Source organism: Salmo salar, chromosome ssa13 (genome assembly GCF_905237065.1).
Source record: "Salmo salar chromosome ssa13, Ssal_v3.1, whole genome shotgun sequence".
In the NCBI taxonomy this organism is placed as follows: Eukaryota; Metazoa; Chordata; class Actinopteri; order Salmoniformes; family Salmonidae; genus Salmo; species Salmo salar.
The window spans coordinates 70,487,664-70,512,480 of record NC_059454.1 but is presented as its reverse complement, the minus strand read 5'-3'; the positions used below and the strand labels follow the sequence as shown (position 1 = coordinate 70,512,480).

The following is a 24,817-nucleotide window of genomic DNA, read 5'->3' as shown; positions in this document are numbered from 1 at the left end:
CTGTTAGGTGGATTATCTTGGCAAAAGAGAAATGCTCATTGACAGAGATGTAAACAAATTTGTTCCCATAACTTCAGAGAAATACGCTTTCAGTGCGTATGGACAATTTCTGGGATCTTTTATTTCAGCTCATGAAACATGGGACCGACACTTTACACGTTGCGTTCATATTTTTGTTCAGTATATAACATTTAGGAATCATTTTATGAGAAAAGCAAAGGTTGTACAACATGGACAGTTGATATGAGGTTGTTAAGTCACGTGGTTGAAGAGTTTTTATATTTATACAATATTTATATAAAATTAAGAAGGTGCTTTTAGGGAAAAGTAAAGTGTGCAATGTGTGTCCTTACCTTGTGAACAATCCAAAGTTGGTTTGAAGTGTCTATGTCATGTGATCAAGGAGCAATTGAAATTCAAAGTAAAAAATGTAACTAATAAATTATGGTTGGAGTTGTCTTGAGGCCAAACAATAAGGACATCCTCTATGTACTATGAAGTGGCAGATTCTGATGCAAGGGCAAACCCCACCTCTGAAAAAGATTGCTGTTCCTGCACCAACAAATCTGTCAATATTACAGGGAACCAATGCTACAGAAGCAATAAATATAGTGGGAGACCATACCACACATCGTTTTGTGGAACTGTACACACTATGTGCATTCAATGCATGCATGGTGAAGACTAAGCTTCCCTTTTAGACTCTGGTAATATATTCTCAATCTCTCCACTCGCACACAGAATTAACTGTGCAATATGGTTTGACGTTCTCAAATGAACTGACATGGGAAACGCCTTGATTACTTTCAGTTACTCTCAAACAACCACTCCTAAAAGTAGCTATGCACAAGTTGTGTGCACACCAAAAACACGACCCTCAGGGGTCATTGTAGGTGCAAGAGCACCTTGGTCCCGCATCAAAGAGAATGAGGGCTTAAGTTTCCTATACAATCTCCCCCACGTCATTCCTCACAGGCCCAAACTACACTAGGTCGCTGTGCCTAACATAGATTCACGGCCCAGGACGTGTGTCGACCAAAGTCCCATGGGGAGAAGCAGGACAAATCTTACTGTCTCCTTCACACATTCTCTATCTCCTTCCTTCTATCTCTCACTTTGTTTTTCTCATAGACACATCCAGCTGTCTTGGCTTGTTTGCGCTCTTCACAGCTGCCCAAGTCACTATACTGGTCTCCAGACAGGAAGCCATCTCCAGCCCACGGAGGAAGTAGGGGATGGAAAGAGTAGCGGGTTCAGAACATCTGGACAAACGCCTGCCCTACTGGAGCAGTCAGGCTGGAGAAAGGAGCAGAGCTGATCACACTGTAGCTCAGACTTCAGTGTTTGAATGAGTGGATCAGACTTAAAGAAAGTAACAAAAGTTCAGTTACACCATAACCCTTCATCCAAGTGAGACAGTTTGTCCTTTCAGTGTCCTTTCACTCAAGTTAAAATCGACAATTTCAAAGACATCTCCATACAGAGGTGCAGCCAACTGCAAAGGACTTCTTTCAATCGGCTCACTCTGAAATTTCAGAGGTAGAAATCTCAATCCCAGTTAGCTGGCTAAAAGGACAGAGGCCAGTATCCATGTAGGGGAGCTGGTCAGTGTAAGTTTGAACACGCCAGGGTTCCCCTGTTAGGAATGTAGTAGTTTCAGTCACCCTAGAGAAGACTGTGCTTCTTGCTGTTGTAGGACAATGCTTAATGCTCCAAAGGATAATTTTATAGTTCCCGCTTTAAAGGGGGGACTTGAATAAATCAAAACAGTCTAGACCCCAGCCACAGCCGAAAGTCTTTCAAGTGAAACCAAACAGAGTAGACAACTCCAGCTGACTGGGAAACAGATAGGGGGACAATTCAAAAGGTCTGAAGAAAAAAGCAACACGATCATCTTTTCAAGCCGTTCATTTGCATATACAGAGAACAGTTCAAAAAGAAATCCTGATAAACCTGAAATGAAAAGGGTAAATAACAAAGCAACACATTCATTGGAAAAAAATCTAGTAATCAGCTAATCAAGTCTAGTGCATGTGAATCTGATAAAGGTGGATACGTTTTACTCTGACAACAGTGTTCAGGTTAGAGAGTGAGTGGATTTAGCAGTTCAAGTGAGTCCCCACGCACCAAGAGAAGGCTCCTGAAGTATCTTTTTTACATCATAGAGTGCACTAAGAATGATGAGTAACTAACTAATAATTAACCAAGGACTCTGGTCCTGGTGCATTGGTATTGTAAAGACTTCGTGAACAGACAGAGTGCCCCAGTGGCGTGTCGTGTGCGTTAGTAGGGGGGTTAGATCTGGGGTGGTTATGGCACATGTATGGATGGATACACGGGTCTACCTGAGCTCAGGCTGTAGTGGTTTAATGGGTCGGCCACCCATGCACTGTCCTGCTTTACACTCTCCATCTCCAAATCTGCATGCAGGTGCACAGACGAATGGACAGGAAGGAGAGGAGGGTAGGAGCGGGGGGAACGGAGAGGGAGAGAATGGTTCTGTTTAGAGGAGGAACATGGCAGGAACAACAGCTTTTCTTCTGTTTCGAGACTGTCACTCAGTCAGATAGCTTGGCATCTGACACTTTCATAATACATAATTGGACAGTGAATACTTAAACTTTGTAGAAGTGTCATTGAAAGAAATGGCAGCATTAAGTGTTGTAATGAACAAATTAAACAAATTAAATTTGACAACCAGGTGTGAAAGGAGGAAACAATGTAGGTAAGAAAAGTGTGTGGCCGTGTTCAAATGATTTAAAAGTGCATCCTTCCTCCCTTTCTCTAATCACTGATTAGACATAATTGGAGAGAGGAATGCAATGGCTCCATCACATGGCTTTTACCTGTCCCGTCATTTTTTTAAATCATTGACTACAACAAGGAAGGAAAGAAGGAAGGATGCCTTGAACGGGGCCTGTGCGAGTGAGGGGGAGAGGGGGGTGTATACCAGCACGCACAGGGTGGGAAGAGACTCCAGGAGGCAGGCCGCAGACCCGAGCAGGGGGATGCTGAGGTGGGGTGGGGGGCAGAGGGGATGACAGTGAAATAAACAACAAGATTAAAACATTTGTGGAGCAGAGTGAAGCCATGCAGCAAAAAAAAGACATGCAAATGGTCAGGTTTGTGAACAACATGGCAGCCCAAAGAGAGGAGATCACCTAAAAGCAAAAGGGTTTGGCAAGCAAACATGAGTCATTTCCGCAGTGTGCTTTCTGTGTGTGCATTCAGGACACTATGTGTGACAGTATGACAGACAGCATGATGCATTCTTTTCATATTGACAATATGCTGGGAAACATTGCCTTTAACTTCTGTGTGCCAGATAGCATTGGGCCTTAACCCCTAACAAAATCTGAGACTGCATAGTTATGATGATGATGCTATTCCTTACTGCGGAGTTTGTGGGGTGTGTCTTTTTTTTGCCATGTCATCACTTCCCTGTTCCCTCTGCCTTGATATCGTTCCCAGCAGGCCTTGCATGGTTCAGCTCCTACCCAGCCAACCACCCAAAAGCAACTGAGATTGTTCTGACACAGTCATTGGGTGATTCACCCCTTGGATTGAAAGGGATTTTTCAAGGCTGATTTGAATTAGGCTAAACGTCCCTTTGGCTGATCAAGAGAGTACATGGGGCTCTGTCCCAAATGGTACCTTATTCCCTACTTTGGGCCAGAGCTAATGAAGCTTTAGGATACCATTTCAGGATATAGGATAGGATTAGGACATGATGCCATGGAAAGGGCTTGGCACTTTGGTCATTCCAAAACATTGCATTTACATTTTAGTAATTTAGCAGACGCTTTTATCTAGAGAGCCTTACAGTTAGTTATTGTAATATGAATGAACTAGGTGAGACAACCAAATATCACAGTCATAGTCAGTACACTTGTCCTCAATAAATAAGTTATCAGCAAAGCCAGTGCTAGTAAGAAAAGACAAAGGGGTAAGACTGATGTATTATTTAAGATATTCTTTGAAGAGGTAAGGTTTCAGATGTTTTCGGAAGATGGGCAGGGACATGACAAAAAGAACAAAGAAAAACAAAAACATTTCACGATCCATCTAAGAGCATTACCCGTGTTAGAGAGTGTCAGTACAAACATGCCAGAATTTCTATTACACCTATCGGAATGTTGTGGCTGTACTTTGAATGTAATAGGGCTTTATGCTACACTCGTGTGTTGAATGGCTGTGTTTGTTTTTGGGCACTGAGGTGGCTTATGTTTGTTTTGGCTAGCTATAGATCAGAAATACGTGTTTGCATTGGATTAGTATTGAAATTGTGCAAACACAGACATGAGATGCGAGTTTAAGTGGTTGTTCAAGAGCTTGATAAATAAATCAATAATTATCATGTTGTGAAATTTTGCAGTAGTGGAATTTTCATTGGACACATATCATAGTAATACGGTAACATGACATTCAAGCAAAGATATCAATATAATGATCTAGGTGTTACAGTGCATTTGGAAACTATTCAGACCCCTTCTCTTTTTCTACATTTTATTACTCTACAGCCTTATTCTAAAATGTATTAAATTGTCTGAGGTCCTGAGCACTTTGGAGCAAGTTTTCATCAAGGATCTCTTTGTACTTTGCGCCGTTCACCATTGCCTCGATCCTGACTAGTCTCCCAGTCCCTGCCGCTGAAAAACATCTGCACAGCATGATGCTGCATACATCATGCTTCACCGTAGAGATGGCATTGGCCAGGTGATGAGCGATGACTGGTTTCCTCAAGACGTGACACTTGACAGTCAGGCCAAAGAGCTCCACTTGGTTTCATCAGACCAGAGCATCTTGTTTCTCATGGTCTGAGAGTCCTTTACGTGCCTTTTGGCAAACTCCAAGTAGGTTGTTATGTGCCTTTTACTGAGGAGTGGCTTCTGTCTGGCCACCACCATAAAGGCCTGGTTGGTGGAGTGCTGCAGAGATGGTTGTCCTTCTGGAAGGTTCTCCAACCTCAACAGAGGAACTCAGGAGCTCTGTCAGAGTGACCATCAGGTTCTTGGTCACCTCCCTGACCAAGGCCCTTCTCTCCCGATTGCTCAGTTTGGCCAGGCGGCCAGCTCTAGGAAGTGTTTTGATGGTTCCAAACTTCTTCCATTTAACAACGATGGAGGCCACTGTATTCTTGGGGACCTTCAATGCTGCAGAAATGTTTTGGTACCCTTCCCCAGATCTGTGCCTCGACATAATCCTTTATCAGAGCTCTGCAGACAATTCCTTCGACCTGATGGCTTGGTTTTTGCTCTGACTTGCACTGTCAACTGTGGGACCTTATATAGACAAGTGTGTGCCTTTCCAAATCATGTCCAATCAATTGCATTTACCACATGTGGACTCCAATCAAGTTGTAGAAACATCAAGGATGATCAATGGAAACAGGATGCACACAAAGTAAGATGGAGCTGACAGAAATGGCAGTTCTGCTTCTAGCTCCTAAGCAACTTTGCAATATATATATTTTTTTGGTCTGTCATTTCATACATTATTAGCCCAGAATGGTTTTTTTTGTGTTATTACATACAGCCAGAAATAACTTTTGGATATCAGAGCGGCGGTAACTCACCAGAATTACAACCGGAAATACAACTTTCCCAAATTGGAACCTTTGTTCGTACCCCCCAGGGCAACTGAACTTATCCCAGAGGCTGCTCTAAGTCGCGAAGAAGTATTCGGAGTGGACTTCTCGGCCGACTCAGGAGGCAGGCACACCATCCACCGCTTCCGAGTACATTACTCGCTAAATGTTCACCCTCTGGACAATCAAGTAGACGAGCTCAGGGCGAGGATCTCCTTCCAGAGAGACATCAGGGACTGTAACATTCTGTTTCACAGAATCATGACTCTCTCGGGATATACTGTCCCCGTCCATACAGCCAACTGGGTTCTCAGTTCATCGCGCAGACAGGAATAAAGAACTTTCCAGGAAGAATAAAGGCGGGGGTGTATGCTTCATGACTAACTACTCAAGTCCTTTTGTTCACCCGACCTAGAATACCTCAGTCAAATGCAGAACGTTTTACCTCCCAAGAGAATTCACTTCGGTTATAGTCACAACCATATATATTCCCCTCAAGTCGATACCACGACGGCCTTCAAGGAACTACACTGGACTTCGTGCAAACTGGAAACCACATATCCTGAGGCTGCATTTATTTTAGCTGAGGATTTTAACAAAGCAAATTTGAGAAAAACACTACCGAAGTTCTATCAACACATTGACTGTAGTATTCGCTTAGGAAAAACACGAGATCACAGCTATTCGCCTTTTCGGAATGCCTACAAGGCACTCCCCCGCCCTCCCTTCAGAAAATCAGATCATGACTCCATTTTGCTCCTCTCTTCCTATTAGGCAGATACTCAAACAGGAAGTACCCGTGCTAAGGTCTATTCAACGCTGGTCTGACCAATCGGAATCCATGCTTCAAAATAGTTTTGATCATGCGGACTGGGATATGTTCCGGGTAGCCTCTGAGAATAACATTGATGCTTACACGGACACAGAGACTGAGTTCAACAGGAAGTGTATAGGGGATGTTGTTGCCACGGTGACTATTAAAACCTACCCAAACCAATAACCGTGGATAGACGGCAGCCTTTGCACAAAACTGAAAGGGCGAACTACCGTATTTAACCACGGCAAGGTGACTGGGAATATGGTTGAATACAAACAGTGTAGTTATTCCCTCCATAATGCAATAAAACATGCAAAACATCAGTACAGAGAAAGTGAAATTGCAATTCAACGGCTCAGACAGAAGACGTATGTGGCAGTGTCTACAGACAATCACAGATTACAAAGGGAAAACCAGCCACTTCGCGAACACCGACGTCTTGCTACCAGACAAGCTGAACACCTTTTCCCGCTTGAGGATAACACAGTGCCACCGACGCGGCCAGCTCCGAAGGACTGTGGGCTCTCGTTCTCCGTGGCCAACATGAGTAAGACATTTAAGCGTGTTAACCCTCGTAAGGCTGCCGGACCAGAGGGCATCCCTAGCCGTGTCCTTAGAGCATGTGGAGACCAGCTGGCTGGAAACAGACATATTCAATCCCTCCCTATCCAAGTCTGCTGTCCCCACTTGCTTCAAGATGTCCACCATGGTTCCTGTACCCAAGAAAGCAAAGGTAACTGAACTAAATGAATATCACCCCGTAGCACTCACTTCTGTCATAATGAAGTGCTTTGAGAGGCTAGTTAAGGATCATATCACCTCTACCTTAACTGACACTCTAGACAACTTCAATTTGCTTACCGCCCCAATAGAACATACAATCTAGTCACCATCGCACTGCACACTGCCCTATCCAATATGAACAAGAGGAATACCTATGTCAGAATGCTGTTCATTGACTATAACTCAGCCTTCAACACCATAGTACTCTCCAAGCTCATCAATGAGCTCGGGGCCCTGGGTCTAGAACCCCGCCCTGTGCAACCGGGTCCTGGACTTCCTGACAGGCCGCCCCCCAGGTGGTGAAGGTAGGAAACAACATCACTTCGCTGATCCTCAACACAGGGGCCCCACCAGGGTGCGTGCTCAGCCCTCTCCTGTACTCCCTGTTCACCCATGACTATGTGGCCACGCATGCCTCCAACTCCATCAAGTTTGCAGACAACACAACAGCAGTAGGCCTGATTACCAACAATAATGAGACAGCCTACAGGGAGGAGGTGAAAGCACTGGCAGTGAAAATAACCTCTCCCTCAAAGTCAGCAAAACGAAGTAGCTGATCGAGGACTTCAGGAAACAGCAGAGGGAGCACGCCCCTATCACACGTCGACGGGACCACAGTGGAGAAGGTGGAAAGCTTCAAGTTCCTCGGCGTACACATCACTGACAATCTGAATTGGTCCACCCACACAGACAGTGTGGGGCTTGGCCCCTAAGAAACTTTTACAGATGCACAATTCAGCGCTTTCTGTCGGGCTGTATCACCACCTGGTACGGCAGCTGCACCACCCACAACCGCAGGGCTCTCCTGATGGTGGTATGGCCTGCACAACGCATCACCGGGGGCACACTGCCGAGCCACTGCCTGTTCACCCCGCTATCATCAAGAAGGTGAGGTCAGTACAGGTGCATCAAATTTGGGGCCAAGAGACTGAAAACAGCTTCTATCTCAAGGCCATCAGACTGTTAATAACATGTTGGGGCTAGGAGGCAGTATTTGCACAGCCGGATAAAAAAACGTACCCGATTTAATCTGGTTACTACTCCTGCCCAGTAACTAGAATATGCATATAATTAGTAGATTTGGATAGAAAACACTAAAGTTTCTAAAACTGTTTGAATGGTGTCTGTGAGTATAACAGAACTCATATGGCAGGCCAAATCCTGAGAAGATTCCATGCAGGAAGTGGAAATCTGATTTGTGGAATCACCTTCAACACTTTGCCTATGAAACACACCGCGAGTTAGGATTCATTTAGCACTTCCTAAGGCTTCCACTAGATGTCAACAGTCTTTACAAAGTGGTTTGAGTCTTCTCCAGTAAAAACTGACCGAACGAGAGGCCTGGAAAGTTGGTCATAGAGGGAGGGCCATTACTACTATGACGCGTGGGTACCCTCTCATTCCGAAACGTTTAGTAAGACAATGCAATCGTCCGCCTTGAATATTATTGAAGCTCTGATTGAAAAAAGCCCTAAAGATTTATGTTATACAACGTTTGAACGAACGTAAATATATATTTTTTGCACATGTGACAACAAGTCCCGCGCGCCTCGTACATTATGAGTAGCCTTCGGAACGCGCTAACAAGAAGGAGCTATTGGGACATAAATTATTAACTTTTTCGAACAAAACTACATTTGTTGTGGACCTGGGATTCCTGGAAGTGCCTTCTGATGAAGATAATCAAAGGTAAGGGAATATTTACAATAGTATATTTGATTTTAGATGGTTCCAAGATGGCGCTAACATGCATCGCCTAGCCTATTTTTCTGAGCATACCACGTTGTTTATTGCAAAGTGTGATTTCCCAGTAAAGTTATTTTTAAATCTGGCAATGTGTTTGCATTCACGAGATGTTAATCTATAATTCTTTCAATGACAATATTATATTTTACCAATGTTTTTGAATAGTAATTTTGTAAATTGTAGCGCTGATTCACCGGAAGCATTTGAGGGAAAATATTTTCTTAAAGTCACGCGCCGATGTAAAATGATGTTTTTATATATAAATATGAACTTTATCGAACAAAAAATGCATGTATTGTGTAACATGATGTCCTAGGAGTGTCATCTGATGAAGATTGTCAAAGGTTAGTGCTGCATTTAGCTGTGTTTTGGGTATTTGTGATGCATGCTAGTTGCTTTGAAAATGGCAGTGTGATTATTTTTGGCAGGGCACTCTCCTAACATAATCTAATGTTTTGCTTTTGCTGTACAGCCTTTTTGAAAATCGGACAACGTGGTTCGATTCAGGAGAGGTGTATTTATAAAATGGTGTAAAATAGTCATATGTTTGAGAAATTGAAGTTATAGCATTTATGAGGTATTTGTATTTTGCGCGACGCGATTCCACTGGCTGTTGACTAGGGTGGGACGCAAACAGGTTAAATAGCCATCACCAGCTGGCTACCCCCTGGCTACTCAACCCTGCACCTTAGAGGCTGCTGCCATATACAGTTGAAGTCGGAAGTTTACATACACCTTAGCCAAATACATTTAACTTACATCTAGACGTTCCGATATCGGAACACCTGCTCCAATATCCAATGATGGGCGTGGCGCGAAATACAAAGTCCTCGAAAATCCGAAAACTTCCATTTTTCAAACATATGACTATTTTACACCATTTTAAAGACAAGCCTCTCCTTTATCTAACCACACTGTCCGACTTCAAAAAGGCTTTACAGCAAAAACAAAACATTAGATTATGTCAGCAGAGTACCCAGCCAGAAATAATCAGACACCCATTTTTCAAGCTAGCATATAATGTCACAAAAAACAAAACCACAGCTAAATGCAGCACTAACCTTTGATGATCTTCATCAGATGACACTCCTAGGAGATTATGTTATACAATACATGCATGTTTTGTTCAATCAAGTTCATATTTATATAAAAACAGCTTTTTACATTAGCATGTGACGTTCAGAACTAGCATACCCACCGAAACCTCCGGTGAATTTACTAAATTACTCACGATAAACGTTCACAAAAAACATAACAATTATTTTAAGAATTATAGATACAGAACTCCTTTATGCAATCGAGGTGTCCGATTTTAAAATAGCTTTTCGGTGAAAGCACATTTTGCAATATTCTGAGTAGATAGCTCGCCATCACGGGCTAGTTATTTTGACACCCACCAAGTTCGGTACTCACAAAACTCAGATTTACTATAAGAAAAATTGGATTACCTTTGCTGTTCTTTGTCAGAATGCACTCCCAGGACTTCTACAACAAATGTTGGTTTGGTTCCAAATAATCCATAGTTATATCCAAATAGCGGCGTTTTGTTCGTGCGTTCAAGACACTATCCGAAGGGTAAAGAAGGGTGACGCGCCCGGTGCGTTTCGTGACAAAAAATATCAAAATATTCCATTGCCGTACTTCGAAGCATGTCAAACGCTGTTTAAAATCTATTTTTATGCGATTTTTCTCGTAAAAAAGCGATAATATTCCGACCGGGAAACCCTGTTTTCTTTCAAAGACGAAAAAATAAAAACATGGAATCGTCTTGTGCACGCGCCCCCAGTCTCATTGTTCTCAGATCGACCACTATCCAAATGCGCTACTGTTTTTCAGCCATGGCCTGCAAAGTCATCATTCAACGTTCTGGCGCCTTCTGAGAGCGTTAGAAAATGTCACGTTACAGCAGAGATCCCCTGTTTTGGATAGAGATGATCAAGAAGGCCAAGAAATAGTCAGAGAGGGCGCTTCCTGTTTGGAATCTTCTCAGGTTTTGGCCTGCCAAATGAGTTTTGTTGTACTCACAGACACCATTCAAACAGTTTTAGAAACTTTGGAGTGTTTTCTATCCAAAGCTAATAATTATATGCATATTCTAGTTTCTGGGCAGGAGTAATAATCAGATTAAATCGGGTACGTTTTTTATCCGGCCGTGAAAATACTGCCCCCTATCCATAACAAGTTAACCTCTCTTGGGTAGGGGGCAGTATTTTCACTTCCGGATGTAAAGCGTGCCCAAAGTAAATTGCCTGTTACTCAGGCCCAGAATCTAGGATATGCATACAATTGGTAGATTTGGATAGAAAACACTCTAAAGCTTCTAAAACTGTTAAAATTATGTCTGTAAGTATAACAGAACTGATATGGCAGGCGAAACCCCGAGGACAAACCATCCCAAAAAAACATTTTTTCAGCCTACCACTGTTTTCAATGGCTGTCACTTTTATTATAAGGCGAAGTCATCCCATATTGCAGTTCCTAGGGCTTCCACTAGATGTCAACAGTCTTCAGAAAGAGTTTCAGGCTGGTTTTTGGATAAATGAGCCAGAAATGGTAGTTTTTCTAGGTGGCTCCCAATTTGGCTGTAGTGTTTCCAAGCGCGTGAATGACAGCGCGGTTTTTGGTATTTTTCTCCAGCAAAGACAATAACGATTCCCCGTCTTAAATTTGATCGTTTATTTACGTATTAGGGTACCTAAGGTTTGATTATAAACGCTGTTTGACTTGTTTGGAAAAGTTTACTAGTAACGTTTGGGATTCATTTTGATGGAGGGAAACTGGGTGGATTATTGACTGAAGCGCGCCAGATAAACCGAGTTTTTATGGATATAAAAAAGGACATTATCGTACAAAAGGACCATTTGTGATGTAACTGGGACCTTTTGGAGTGCCAACAGAAGAAGATCAAAAGGTAAGGCATTTATTATATTGCTATTTCTGACTTTCGTGTCGCACCTGCCTGGTTGAAATGTTGTTTTTTCATGGTTTTGTACGCGGGTCGCTGTCCTCAGATAATCACATGGTGTGCTTTCACCGTAAGGCCTTTTTGAAATATGACACAGCGGCTGGATTAACAAGAAGTTAAGCTTTATTTTGATGCAGTAAACTTGTGATTTTATGAAAGTTAAATATTTATAATTCTGCAGTTTGAATTTCGCGCTCTGCAATTTCAGCGGATGTTAGCCATAAGAAGTTAAGAAGAATGCCATAAGAAGTTAAACTCAGTTTTCCACAATTCCTGACATTTGATCCTAGTAAAAATTCCCTGTTTTAGGTCAGTTAGGATCACCACTTTATTTTAAGAATGTGAAATGTCAGAATAATAGTAGAGAGAATGATTTATTTCAGCTTTTTATTTATTTCGTCACATTCCCAGTGGGTCAGAAGTTTACATACACTCAATTAGTATTTGGTAGCATTGCCTTTAAATTGTGTACCTTGGGTCAAACATTTCAGGTAGCCTTCCACAAGCTTCCCACAATAAGTTGGGGTGAATTTTGGCCCATTCCTCCTGACAGAGTTGGTGTAACTGAGTCAGGTTTGTAGGCCTCCTTGCTCGCACACACTTTTTCAGTTCTGCCCACACAATTTCTATAAGATTGAGGTCAGGGCTTGCGATGGCCACTCCAATACCTTGACTGTGTTGTCCTTAAGCCATTTTGCCACAACTTTGGAAGTATGCTTGGGGTCATTGTCCATTTAGAAGACCCATTTGGGACCAAGCTTTAACTTCCTGGCTGATGTCTTGAGATGTTGCATCAATATATCCACATACTTTTCCTACCTCCATGATGCCATCTATTTTGTGACGTGCACTAGTCCCTCCTGCAGCAAAGCACCCCCACAACATGATGCTGCCACCCCTGTGCTTCACGGTTGGGATTGTGTTCTTCGGCATGCAAGCCTCCCCCTTTTTCCTGCAAATATAACGATGGTCATTATGGCCAAACAGTTCTATTTTTGTTTCATCAGACCAGAGGACATTTCTCCAAAAAGTACGATCTGTGTCCCCTTGTGCAGTTGCAAACCGTAGTCTGGCTTTTTAATGGCGTTTTAGGAGAAGTGGCTTCTTCCTTGCTCAGCGGCCTTTAAGGTTATGTCGATATAGGACTTGTTTTACTGTGGATATAGATACTTTTGTACCTGTTTCCTCCAGCATCTTCACAAGGTCCTTTGCTGTTGTTCTGGGATTGATTTGCACTTTTCGCACCAAAGTACGTTTATCTCTAGGAGACAGAACGCGTCTCCTTCCTGAGCGGTATGACGGATGTGTTGTCCCGTGATGTTTATACTTCCACAATATTATTTGTACAGATGAACGTGGTACCTTCAGGCGTTTGGAAATTGCTCCCAAGGATGAACCAGATTTGTGGAGGTCAACAGTTTATTTTCTGAGGTCTTGGCTTATTTCTTTTGATTTACCCATGATGTCAAGCAAAGAGGCACTGAGTTTGAAGGTAGGCCTTGAATTACATCCACAGGTACACCTCCAATTGACTCGAATGATGTCAATTAGCCTATCAAAAGCTCCTAAAGCCATAACACAATTGTCTGGAATTTCTCCAAGCTGTTTAAAGGCACAGTCAATTTAGTGTATGTAAACGTCTGACCCACTGGAATTGTGATACAGTGAATTATAAGTGAAATAATCAGTCTGTAAACAATTGTTGGAAAAATGTGTTAGATGTCCTAACCGACTTGCCAAAACAATAGTTAAGAAGAAATTTGTGGAGTGTATGTAAACTTCTGACTTCAACTGTGTGTATATATATGTGTGTATACATACATATATATATATACACACATACATACATATACGTATATATATATATATATATACGTATATATATATATACGTATATATATATGTATATATATATACGTATATATACGTATATATATATATATAATACATACATATACTATATATACGTATATATATATATATATATATATATATATATATATATATATATATATACATACATATATATATACATACATACATATACATATATATATATATATATACACATACATATACGTATATATATATATATATATATATACATACACTATATATGTATGTATATATATATATACGTATATGTATATGTATGTATATATGTATATATATGTATGTATATATATATATATATGTATATATATATATATATATATACGTATATGTATATGTATGTATATATATATATATATACGTATATATATATGTATGTATATATATATATATATACATACATATACATATACATATATATATACTATATACATATACGTATATATATATATACATACATATACGTATATATATATATATATATATATATATATATATATATATATATATATATATATATATATATATATATATACATATACATACATATATACATACATATACATACATATATATATACACACACATATACATACATATATATATACACACAATATATATACACACACATATACATACATATATATATATACACATATATATATACACACATACACACACACACATATACATACATATACATATATATATATATATATATATACATACACATATATATATACACATATACATATATATATACACATATACACATATATACACACATATACATACACATATACACATATATATACACACACATATACATATATATACACATATACATATACACATATATACACATATACATATATATATACACATATACATACATATATATATATATATACTGCTCAAAAAAATAAAGGGAACACTTAAACAACACAATGTAACTCCAAGTCAATCAGAACTTCTGTGAAATCAAACTGTCCACTTAGGAAGCAACACTGATTGACAAATTTCACATGCTGTTGTGCAAATGGAATAGACAACAGGTGGAAATTATAGGCAATTAGCAAGACACCCCCAATAAAGGAGTGGTTCTGCAGGTGGGGACCACAGACCACTTCTCAGTTCCTATGCTTCCTGGCTGATGTTTTGGTTACTTTTGAATGCTGGCGGTGCTTTCACTCTAGTGGTAGCATGAGACGGAGTCTACAACCCACACAAGTGGCTCAGGTAGTGCAGCTCATCCAGGATGACACATCAATGCGAGCTGTGGCAAGAAGGTTTGCTGTGTCTGTCAGCGTAGTGTCCAGAGCATGGAGGTGCTACCAGGAGACAGGCCAGTACATCAGGAGACGTGGAGGAGGCCATAGGAGGGCAACAACCCAGCAGCAGGACCGCTACCTCCGCCTTTGTGCGAGGAGCACTGCCAGAGCCCTGCAAAATGACCTCCAGCAGGCCACAAATGTGCATGTGTCTGCTCAAACGGTCAGAAACATACTCCATGAGGGTGGTATGAGGGCCCGACGTCCACAGGTGGGGGTTGTGCTTACAGCCCAACACCGTGCAGGACGTTTGGCATTTGCCAGAGAACACCAAGATTGGCAAATTCGCCACTGGCGCCCTGTGCTCTTCACAGATGAAAGCAGGTTCACACTGAGCATATGTGACAGACGTGACAGTCTGGAGACGCCGTGGAGAACGTTCTGCTGCCTGCAACATCCTCCAGCATGACCGGTTTGGCGGTGGGTCAGTCATGGTGTGGGGTGGCATTTCTTTGGGGGGCCGCACAGCCCTCCATGTGCTCGCCAGAGGTAGCCTGACTGCCATTAGGTACCGAGATGAGATCCTCAGACCCCTTGTGAGACCATATGCTGGTGTGGTTGGCCCTGGGTTCCTCCTAATGCAAGACAATGCTAGACCTCATGTGGCTGGAGTGTGTCAGCAGTTCCTGCAAGAGGAATGCATTGATGCTATGAACTGGCCCGCCCGTTCCCCAGACCTGAATCCAATTGAGCACATCTGGGACATCATGTCTCGCTCCATCCACAAACGCCACATTGCACCACAGACTGTCCAGGAGTTGGCGGATGCTTTAGTCCAGGTCTGGGAGGAGATCCCTCAGGAGACCATCTGCCACCTCATCAGGAGCATGCCCAGGCGTTGTAGGGAGGTCATACAGGCACGTGGAGGCCACACACACTACTGAGCCTCATTTTGACTTGTTTTAAGGACATTACATCAAAGTTGGATCAGCCTGTAGTGTGGCTTTCCACTTTAATTTTGAGTGACTCCAAATCCAGACCTCCATGGGTTGATAAATTGGATTTCCATTGATTATTTTTGTGTGATTTTGTTGTCAGCACATTCAACTATGTAAAGAAAAAAGTATTTAATAAGATTATTTCATTCATTCAGATCTAGGATGTGTTATTTTAGTGTTCCCTTTATTTTTTTGAGCAGTGTATATACATACATACACATATATATATATATACATACATATACACAAATATATATATATATACATATACATACATATACACATATATATATATATACATATACATACATATACATATATACATATACACACATATATATATATACATATACACACATATATATATACACACACACACATATATATATATATACATATATACATACACACACACACACACACACACACACACACACACACACATATATATATACACATACATACATACATATACATATATGCCCATACATACATGTATACACATGCATACATATACATATATACACTTCAAGACTGTTGGAAAAGCATTCCAAGTGAAGCTGGTTAAGAGAATGCCAAGAGTGTGCAAAGCTGTCATCAAGGCAAAGGGTGGCTACTTTGAAGAATTCAAAATATAAAATATATTGATTTGTTTAACACGTTTTTGGTTACTACATGATTCCATATGTTATTTCATAGTTTTAATGTCTTCACTATTATTCTACACTGTAGAAAATAATACAAATAAAGAAAAACCCTTGAACGAGTAGGTCTGTCCAAACTTTTGACTGGTACTGTATGTAAATAAGTACCTTTAAAAAAAATAATAATTATACATTTGCAAACATTTCTAAAAACCCGTTTTCGCTTTGTCATTATGATGTAGTGTGTAGATTGATGAGAATAAATAATAATTTAATCAATTTTGTGGAATAAGTCAAGCGGTCTGAATACTTTCCGAATGCACTGTATGTTTTTCTTTTGCAGTCTAGAATTGTGTTGAATACACAAGTCTCTTCAAACAATCCCGAGGCTTATGCTGTCACTAAACTTTCCAAGTGGAATGCTAGGTGCTTTAGCCTCAGCTGGCCTGAGACAGAGACACTTGTGTAGAGCATTACCCTTACTCCTCCACAGAGTGGCACTAGCACCTGCTGCAGTTTAGTCACCACGACATATCATAAATCCCATCCACCACATCATCATACCACACACCAATCTCACCAGACATTATCATACCTTATCACATTGATATACACGGTACACATTTTCTATAACCAATTGCTTCCTGCTAGCAGAAACAGAGATATGTTGTTAGTCGTTCATAGTTAATAATGTCAAAGCCACAACAACCGCACATTTTTTGATAAGCCGTACTTTATACTTTATCCACACACCACCAAAAACAACATAGCACCCAGTGGGAACGACCGTTAGGAGATTCAAGGACACCTCACTGTGGTTGTTGGAGAGGAAGTACGGTACCTGGTTTTGGCACCGAGTTGGTGACGGACTGCGGCACCTTGTCGTTTATCAGCTCCACACACTCACTGGGAAAGAAGCCAACCTGGGGAGAGGACACACAACACTTTTAGTGAGAGAGAGCGCGAGAGTAAGCAGAGAGGATCAGTAACCGCGTGTGTGTGTGTGTGTTAGTGTGAGAGCGAGCGAAAGAGCGCATTACCATTAAAGACTGATAAACAAGCTTCATCCACTTAAGGTCCTTCTTCAATGTTGTGCGGCTAATATCAACATTTCACCACTGTGTTTCGGGTATGTTGTTGGAGACCTCTCTATGTATTAAGGAGTCCATAGGCAGTTGGTATAAACATGTACTAAAAGGCTGGTGCACGACCAGCGCGGAGCGTACTTTGACCCTAGGATACTACTTGGCACTGTGCAGTGCTCGTTGCAGTGTTCAGTCAAGATCATGTTGCTGAATAGCTGCCCAAGCTATGGTATTTAGGAGTTTTCTGTGCCACCTGATGTGGAGGTAAAGCCCGGTGGGGTCAATATGTGTGTTTGTCTGCGTGCGCGTGTGTATACCCCAAATGTTTTATATCAGAAGAACGGGCGAGAACAGACTGTGATAGTTTCAAATCCCCACAGTCAACCAGAAAGCAAAATATCCTTATTGAACACAGATGTTAAAAGTAATCTTCAAATGTATTTACGAATGAACAATAAACATGTGTAAAACAACTCAATTCTGATATAACACAACTGATTCTCCCAATGCAAAATAGACATAAGATGCCTTCAGGCTAAACTGTGTGTTAAGAAATACATTTTGTATAATAGAAGATCTCTAGGCTTCACTTAAGGAGGTTGGAGGAAGACTAGGTATACATATTTTAACGTGCTTTAATGAAGACGGGGGAAACTGCTAAATCAAAGCCATTCCCAGTAGAGCAGCTTGACAAAACCATTCTGTTATTATCAACTATTCATCTAGTCCACTGAGGAACACATCTTGACTTGTGCGATTCCTAACATGGAGACCCAGACTACACTAATACACTGTCAAAGAAGTGTTTCTATTAGCTTGGAGTACATAGCCTGCACGCTTTGCAACATAAACTGCCTCCATCTTGTAGTAATGCGACTGATAAAGGGGTTGAAGGTTGAATGCGACCATCATATGGATCCAAGGTCCAGCTGTCTCGTGACTTACAAACAGTACTATACTAGAGAAAGAGTTGACTCATGCTGAGCATTCAACAAAAGCAGCTCACCCTTTCCATGGTTGGATTTGCTCTCTCCCTCTCTGTTGCTCCTCCAGCTTTTTCTCTCCTTCCCTCCCTTTTATCTCTCTCTCTCACCCGCTCTTTCTATGAGGCTCTGCAGTCCGGCTGGTAAATAAAGACAGATGTCAGCTGCCTATCCACCTCCAGTCACAGACGGACTCAGACTGCCTCTAGGGTGGCTGACTGACATCCGGTGGCGATAGGAGGGAGGACATGGACATCTGCTTTGTGCTAATAGGTATACCATCCAATCAACAGTTCAATATCCAGTAGCAACAAACACAGTGGTGTTTCCACCAATATCCAGACTGGTTTCAAGGACCAACACTGTGTAATAACATAGTTATGACATCTTTGTTGACGACATGCATGTATGAGACATTTCTTCCTAGGAATGAGTGCCGCGAGTTACATTATTGAAAGCTTTGACAGATAATATCTTTAACAAAACAAAGGAACCTTACTCTGTATGATATACCAAAAAACCAAACAAACAAGCTACTCTCCTCTGTCAACTCAGTATATACACAGCTACAGTACAACAAACCAACAGTTCCCGATCATCCTTGCGTTCAATAACATGTTGTGAAGCCCCGTCCAACATGGCCGCCCTCCCAGCTGGCCTGAATCCCCGGGGCAGCGAGCTGAGAGCAGGAGGCAGTGCTAAGGGGTAAGCTATGATCAGAACACTGCCGCGGTTCAATGCGAAGGGCACAGGAAGTTCAGCTGGACTGGATCAACAGACACACAAAACTGAGCATCATTGGGCTCAAAGAAAGACTATTGATAACTTTAAATGGAATACTGGAAAACTTAGCTAAGCTAATATAATCACATCCCGATCGAGAACAACCACTTATTTTGTACGCATTTTGTATGTATGAATTAACTGACAAGAGAAATGTTTCACCCAAATGAACAATATGAGCCAATTTTCATTTGTACACAGAGTAAAATTAGCTAAGCAGCCAAACCAAACGTGAACCAAATGAGAAAAGCACAATTGAAATCCTGGCCTTGTGGAGTCTATCGTAGATCAGTAGATGTGGATGCCAAGCCATCTGTATGCAACTTATCAACCCCAGATTCTAGATTGCGACACAGTGTGTGTGTGTGTGTGTGCGCGCGCAAATGCGCACGCACTTCTGGGCCACCAACCTGAAAGCCGTGCTTGCCCCTCCACCATGTGGTGTCCTCTTTGGGGGGCATGTCAATAACAGACACGATGTCCCCAACCTGTCAGGGGAAAGAGAGAGGAGAAAGGGAAAGGGGGAGAGAGAAGAAGAAAGCGGGGATAGCTGGATCAAGTCATGTTGTGAATACATTTGAGGGGAAACTACATACTAACTAACCCATACTATAGAGGGGATATTATTAGGGATACCTTGCTAAGAAAAGTTTGGGAACCACTGACTGCATTTCTACATAATAATTAGATGTAGAATCAGATGTAGTGTATGAAAAGAGAAATGGAGAAACAACACCCTAGGAACAACGTAATGTATTGAGACGTCTATATAAGAGTAAATATGATGCAGATAACCTGTCATGGTGTCCATACAGCAAAGAGAAACGTTCTCAGAAAATACATACGGTTATTTATTACCGCATACAAGCACATCCATTCATCCATGACATCTCCATGTATTCGGAAAGTATTCAGACCCCTTGACTTTTTCCAAATGTTGTTATGTTACAGCCTTATTCTAAAATTGAATACATTTTCCTCACCAATCTACACACAATACCTCATACTGTCAAAGCAAAAGGTTTGCTATTTTTTTTTTTTTATTATTAAAAAATAATGTATTTACATAAGTACTTAAGACCCTTTGCTATGAGACTCAAAATTGAGCTCAGGTACATCCTGTCTCCAACTTGATTGGAGTCCACCTGTGGTCAAATCAATTGATGGTACATCTACATAAGGTCCCACAGATGACAGTGCATGTCAGAGCAAAAACCAAGCCATGAGGTCGAAGGAATTGTCCGTAGAGCTCCGACACAGAATTGTGCAAAGGCACAGATCTGGGGAAGGGTACCAAAAAATGTATTCAGCATTGAAGGTCCACAAGAACACAGCGGCCTCCATCATTCTTAAATGGAAGAAGTTTGAAACCACCAAGACTATTCCTAGAGCTGACTGCATGGCCAAACTGAGCAATCAGGGGAGAAGGGCCTTGGTCAGAGAGGTGACCAAGAACCAGATGGTCACTCTGACAGAGCTCCAAAGTTCCTCTGTGGAGATGGGAGAACCTTCCAGAAGGACAACCATCTCTGCAGCACCCCACCAATCAGGCCTTTATGGTAGAGTGGCCAGACGGAGGCCACTCCTCAGTAAAAGGCACATGACAGGGAACCTAAAGGCCTAAGACCATGAGAAACAAGATTCTCTGGTCTGATGAAACCAAGATTGAACTTTTTGGCCTGAATTACAAGCGTCAATTCTGGAGGAAACCTGGCACCATTCCTACAGTGAAGCATGGTGGTGGCAGCGTCATGCTGTGGGGATGTTTTTCAGTGGCAGGGACTGGGAGACGAGTCAGGATCGAGGGAAAGTTGAATGGAGCAAAGTACAGAGAGATCCTTGATGAAACTGGTACGAAGGTTCACCTCCAACAGGAAAACGACCCTAAGCACACATCCAAGACAACGCAGGAGTGGCTTCGAGACAAGTCTCTGAATGTCCTTGAGTGGCCCAACCAGAGACCGGACTTGAACCCGATCGAACATCTCTGGAGAGACCTGAAAAAAATGTGCAGTAATGCTCCCCATCCAACCTGACAGAGCTTGAGAGGATCTGCAGAGAAGAACGGGAGAAACTCCCCGAATACAGGTGTGCCAAGCTTGTAGCGTCAAACCCAATAAGACTCAAGGCATTAAGCACTTCCAAAGGTGCTTCAACAAAGTACTGAGTAAAGGGTGTGAATACTTAAGTAAATATGATATTTCATTTAAAGATTTTAATGGATTTGCAAACATTTCTACAAACCTCTTTTTGCTTTGTCATTATGTGTGTAGATTGATGAGGGAGAAAAAAATCAATTTTAGAATAAGGCTGTAATGTAACAAAATGTGGAAAAAGTCAAGGGGTCTAAATACTTTCTGAATGTAGTGTATGTCCATGTGAGTGTGTGTGCATGCATGTGCAAATGTGTTTAAATGTGTGTCAACTCTCCCTGTCACCTCGAAGGAGAGCTCGTCGGCGGCCTGGGCAATGTAGCGTTTGATGACATGGGCGGCGGCGATGGCGGGCACGTTGATGGAGGACTCCTCGTGGACCAGTAAGTGGTTGCCTTTGTTATCAACCTGGAAAACACACACACAGTCAAGGTAGTGTCATATTTACTGTCTGTCAATGTAGACAGGTTACACTGGGTTGGTGAGCTACGGTTCTAGTGTGTGTAAGGCACTGCATCTCAGTGCAAGAGGCATCACTACAGTTCCTGGTTCGAATCCCGGCTGTATCACATCCGGCTGTGATTGGGAGTCCCATAGGGAAGCGCACAACTGGCCCAGCGTCGTCCGCGTTGGGCTGGGGTAGGCCGTCATTGTAAATAAGAATTTGTTCTGAACTGACTTGCCTAGTAAAATAAAGGTTTCATTATATATATAAACATATATAAATAAGTGAGTAAAGAAAGAGGAGCAGTAAGCAGATGTGTTCAAGAGAGAGAGAAAATGGAAAACTATGTTTTACGTGTGGTGTATTTGTGTAGAGTGGGAGATTGATAGACGGACAGACATAAACCCAGACAGAAGCTCACCTCCATCCATGTGAGGGCAGGCCCACAGTTGATCTTGTTGTCAGCGATAGCTGTGAGGCGGGAGAGGTAAGCCATCAGCATCTGGGAAACTGCCTGTGAGAGGAAACCAGAAACAGACCACGTGTAAAACACCGATATAAAACCAAACAAAACCCTTCTGTCACTGTAGTTCCACAGAGTGGTGTCGATTGACCTACAGCTATAGGTAGTGTATGAGAATCCTGTGTGGCCACTTTGCGTGGTCTTTACAACTGATCCAGAGACAGTGTGGTTGTTGTGTACATGATGGGTGAGGCTGGCATTCGGCTATACTTGCTAAGTAGAGCTGATCCTAAATAAGATAGTGGCCTCCTAACTGGATATACACGAGCAAACTAAATAACAAAAGGTACCATAGACTTTAAGCGGAAGTATCATCAGTATTATCATGGCCGTCAGACTCTTCAGGGAAATATATCCAGACAAGAGGCCATTAATGAAAGAAATCAACTCTGGTTGCGTATCTGCCTACCACCAGGGGAGTATACAGTTTCAATTTAACTCAACCCAATGAGGCTGCTAAGTGCGTTTACATCTGCAACCAATCAAAAACAAGAAGCACTCTCGTTTTTAAGCAGGGCAAATGATTTTCAGGGGACCCATGGTAATACATTTGATGTCAGCAGAACACAAATATTTATTTTGTGCAATGCCTTTTTTCGCTTGCAATACTAAAATATATACACAACTTAAATGCCATATGCAAAACTGAATTGCCCATGGTCTGCCAATGACTACTCTACTCACAGTCCTACAAATTTGTTTCAGTGTGAGGCGGCAGTCAGAGAAATGGCTTTTAGTCTGTGTGCTTCACAACCTAGTTGTCATTGAGGGACGGCTGTTTTTAGGTTTTACTGTAATTGTGTGTTCCTTTCACCAAGGTTATGTACTACTTCTGGACAGGAAGCAGTAAACACACAAAAGTGTGTGTGTGTGAGATAGTGAGCGAGAGTAAGGAGAGAGGACGAGTCAAATAATTTGTGTGAGAGAAAATTGGAAAGTGTGCGAGCTCAATGAGTGTGTCAGCACATCTTGTACTGTAGGAGGGTACCACAGTACTTTAGAGGCATAATGGACTCTACAAAACACTTCAAGCTGCTCTCAGGCAGGATAAACACATCTCAATGAGCATGAGCCAGAATGACATGATTGACTGAGCTCATAATGCAGTCGATCCTATTTTATTTGTCACATACACATGGTTAGCAGATGTTAATGCGAGTGTAGCGAAATGCTTGTGCTTCTAGTTCCGACAATGCAGTAGTATCTAACACGTAATCTAACCCAACAATTTCACAACAATTACCTTATACACACAAGTGTAAAGGAATGAATAAGAATATGTACATAAAAAAAATATGAATGAGTGATGGTATAGAACGGCATAGGCAAGATGCAGTAGATGGTATAGTGTACAGTATATACATATGAGATGAGTAATGTAGGATATGTAAACATATAAAAGTGGCATTGTTTAAAGTGGCTAGTGATACATTACATCAAGATGGCAAGATGCAGTAGATGGTATAGAGTACAGTATATACATATGAGATGAGTAACGAAGGGTATGTAAACATTATATGAAGTGGCATTGCTTAAAGTGGCTAGTGATACATTTATTACATCAATTTTTCCATTATTAAAGTGGCTGGAGTTGAGTCAGTATGTTGGCAGCAGCCACTCAATGTTAGTGATGGCTGTTTAACAGTCTGATGGCCTTGAGATAGAAGCTGTTTTTCAGTCTCTCAGTCCCCGCTTTGATGCATCTGTACTGACCTCACCTTCTGGATGATAGCGGGGTGAACAGGCAGTGGCTTGGGTGCTTGTTGTCCTTGATGATCTTTTTGGCCTTCCTGTGACATCGGGTGGTGTAGGTGTCCTGGAGGGTAGGTAGTTTGCTCCCGGTGATGCGTTGTGCAGACCTCACTACCCTCTGAAGAGCCTTACGGTTATGGGCGGAGCAGTTGCCGTACCAGGCGGTGATACAGCCCGACAGGATGCTCTCGATTGTGCATCTGTAAAAGTTTGTGAGTGTTTTTGGTGAGAAGCCGAATTTCTTCAGCCTCCTGAGGTTGAAGAGGCAATGCTGCGCCTTCTTCACCACGCTGTCTGTGTGGTTGGACCATTTCAGTTTGTCCGTGATGTGTACGCCGAGGAACTTTCTACCCTCTCCACTACTGTCCCGTCGATGTGGATAGGGGGGT

The 24,817-nt window shown here is 41.8% G+C and overlaps 1 protein-coding gene across 1 annotated transcript in view; it reads right to left on the bottom strand.

Moving 5' to 3' along the window:
* Positions 1-24,817, bottom strand: part of arhgap32b (Rho GTPase activating protein 32b) — a 242,773-nt gene that overhangs the window by 39,122 nt on the left and 178,834 nt on the right. Inside the window, exons 8-13 of the mRNA XM_045692772.1 lie at positions 22,575-22,667; positions 21,994-22,116; positions 19,966-20,043; positions 17,546-17,627; positions 2,961-3,011; positions 2,346-2,420 (exon numbers count right to left, since the gene is read on the bottom strand). Of these exons, the coding sequence (XP_045548728.1) occupies positions 2,346-2,420; positions 2,961-3,011; positions 17,546-17,627; positions 19,966-20,043; positions 21,994-22,116; positions 22,575-22,667 (502 nt within the window). The remainder of the gene's footprint in view (positions 1-2,345; positions 2,421-2,960; positions 3,012-17,545; positions 17,628-19,965; positions 20,044-21,993; positions 22,117-22,574; positions 22,668-24,817) is intronic.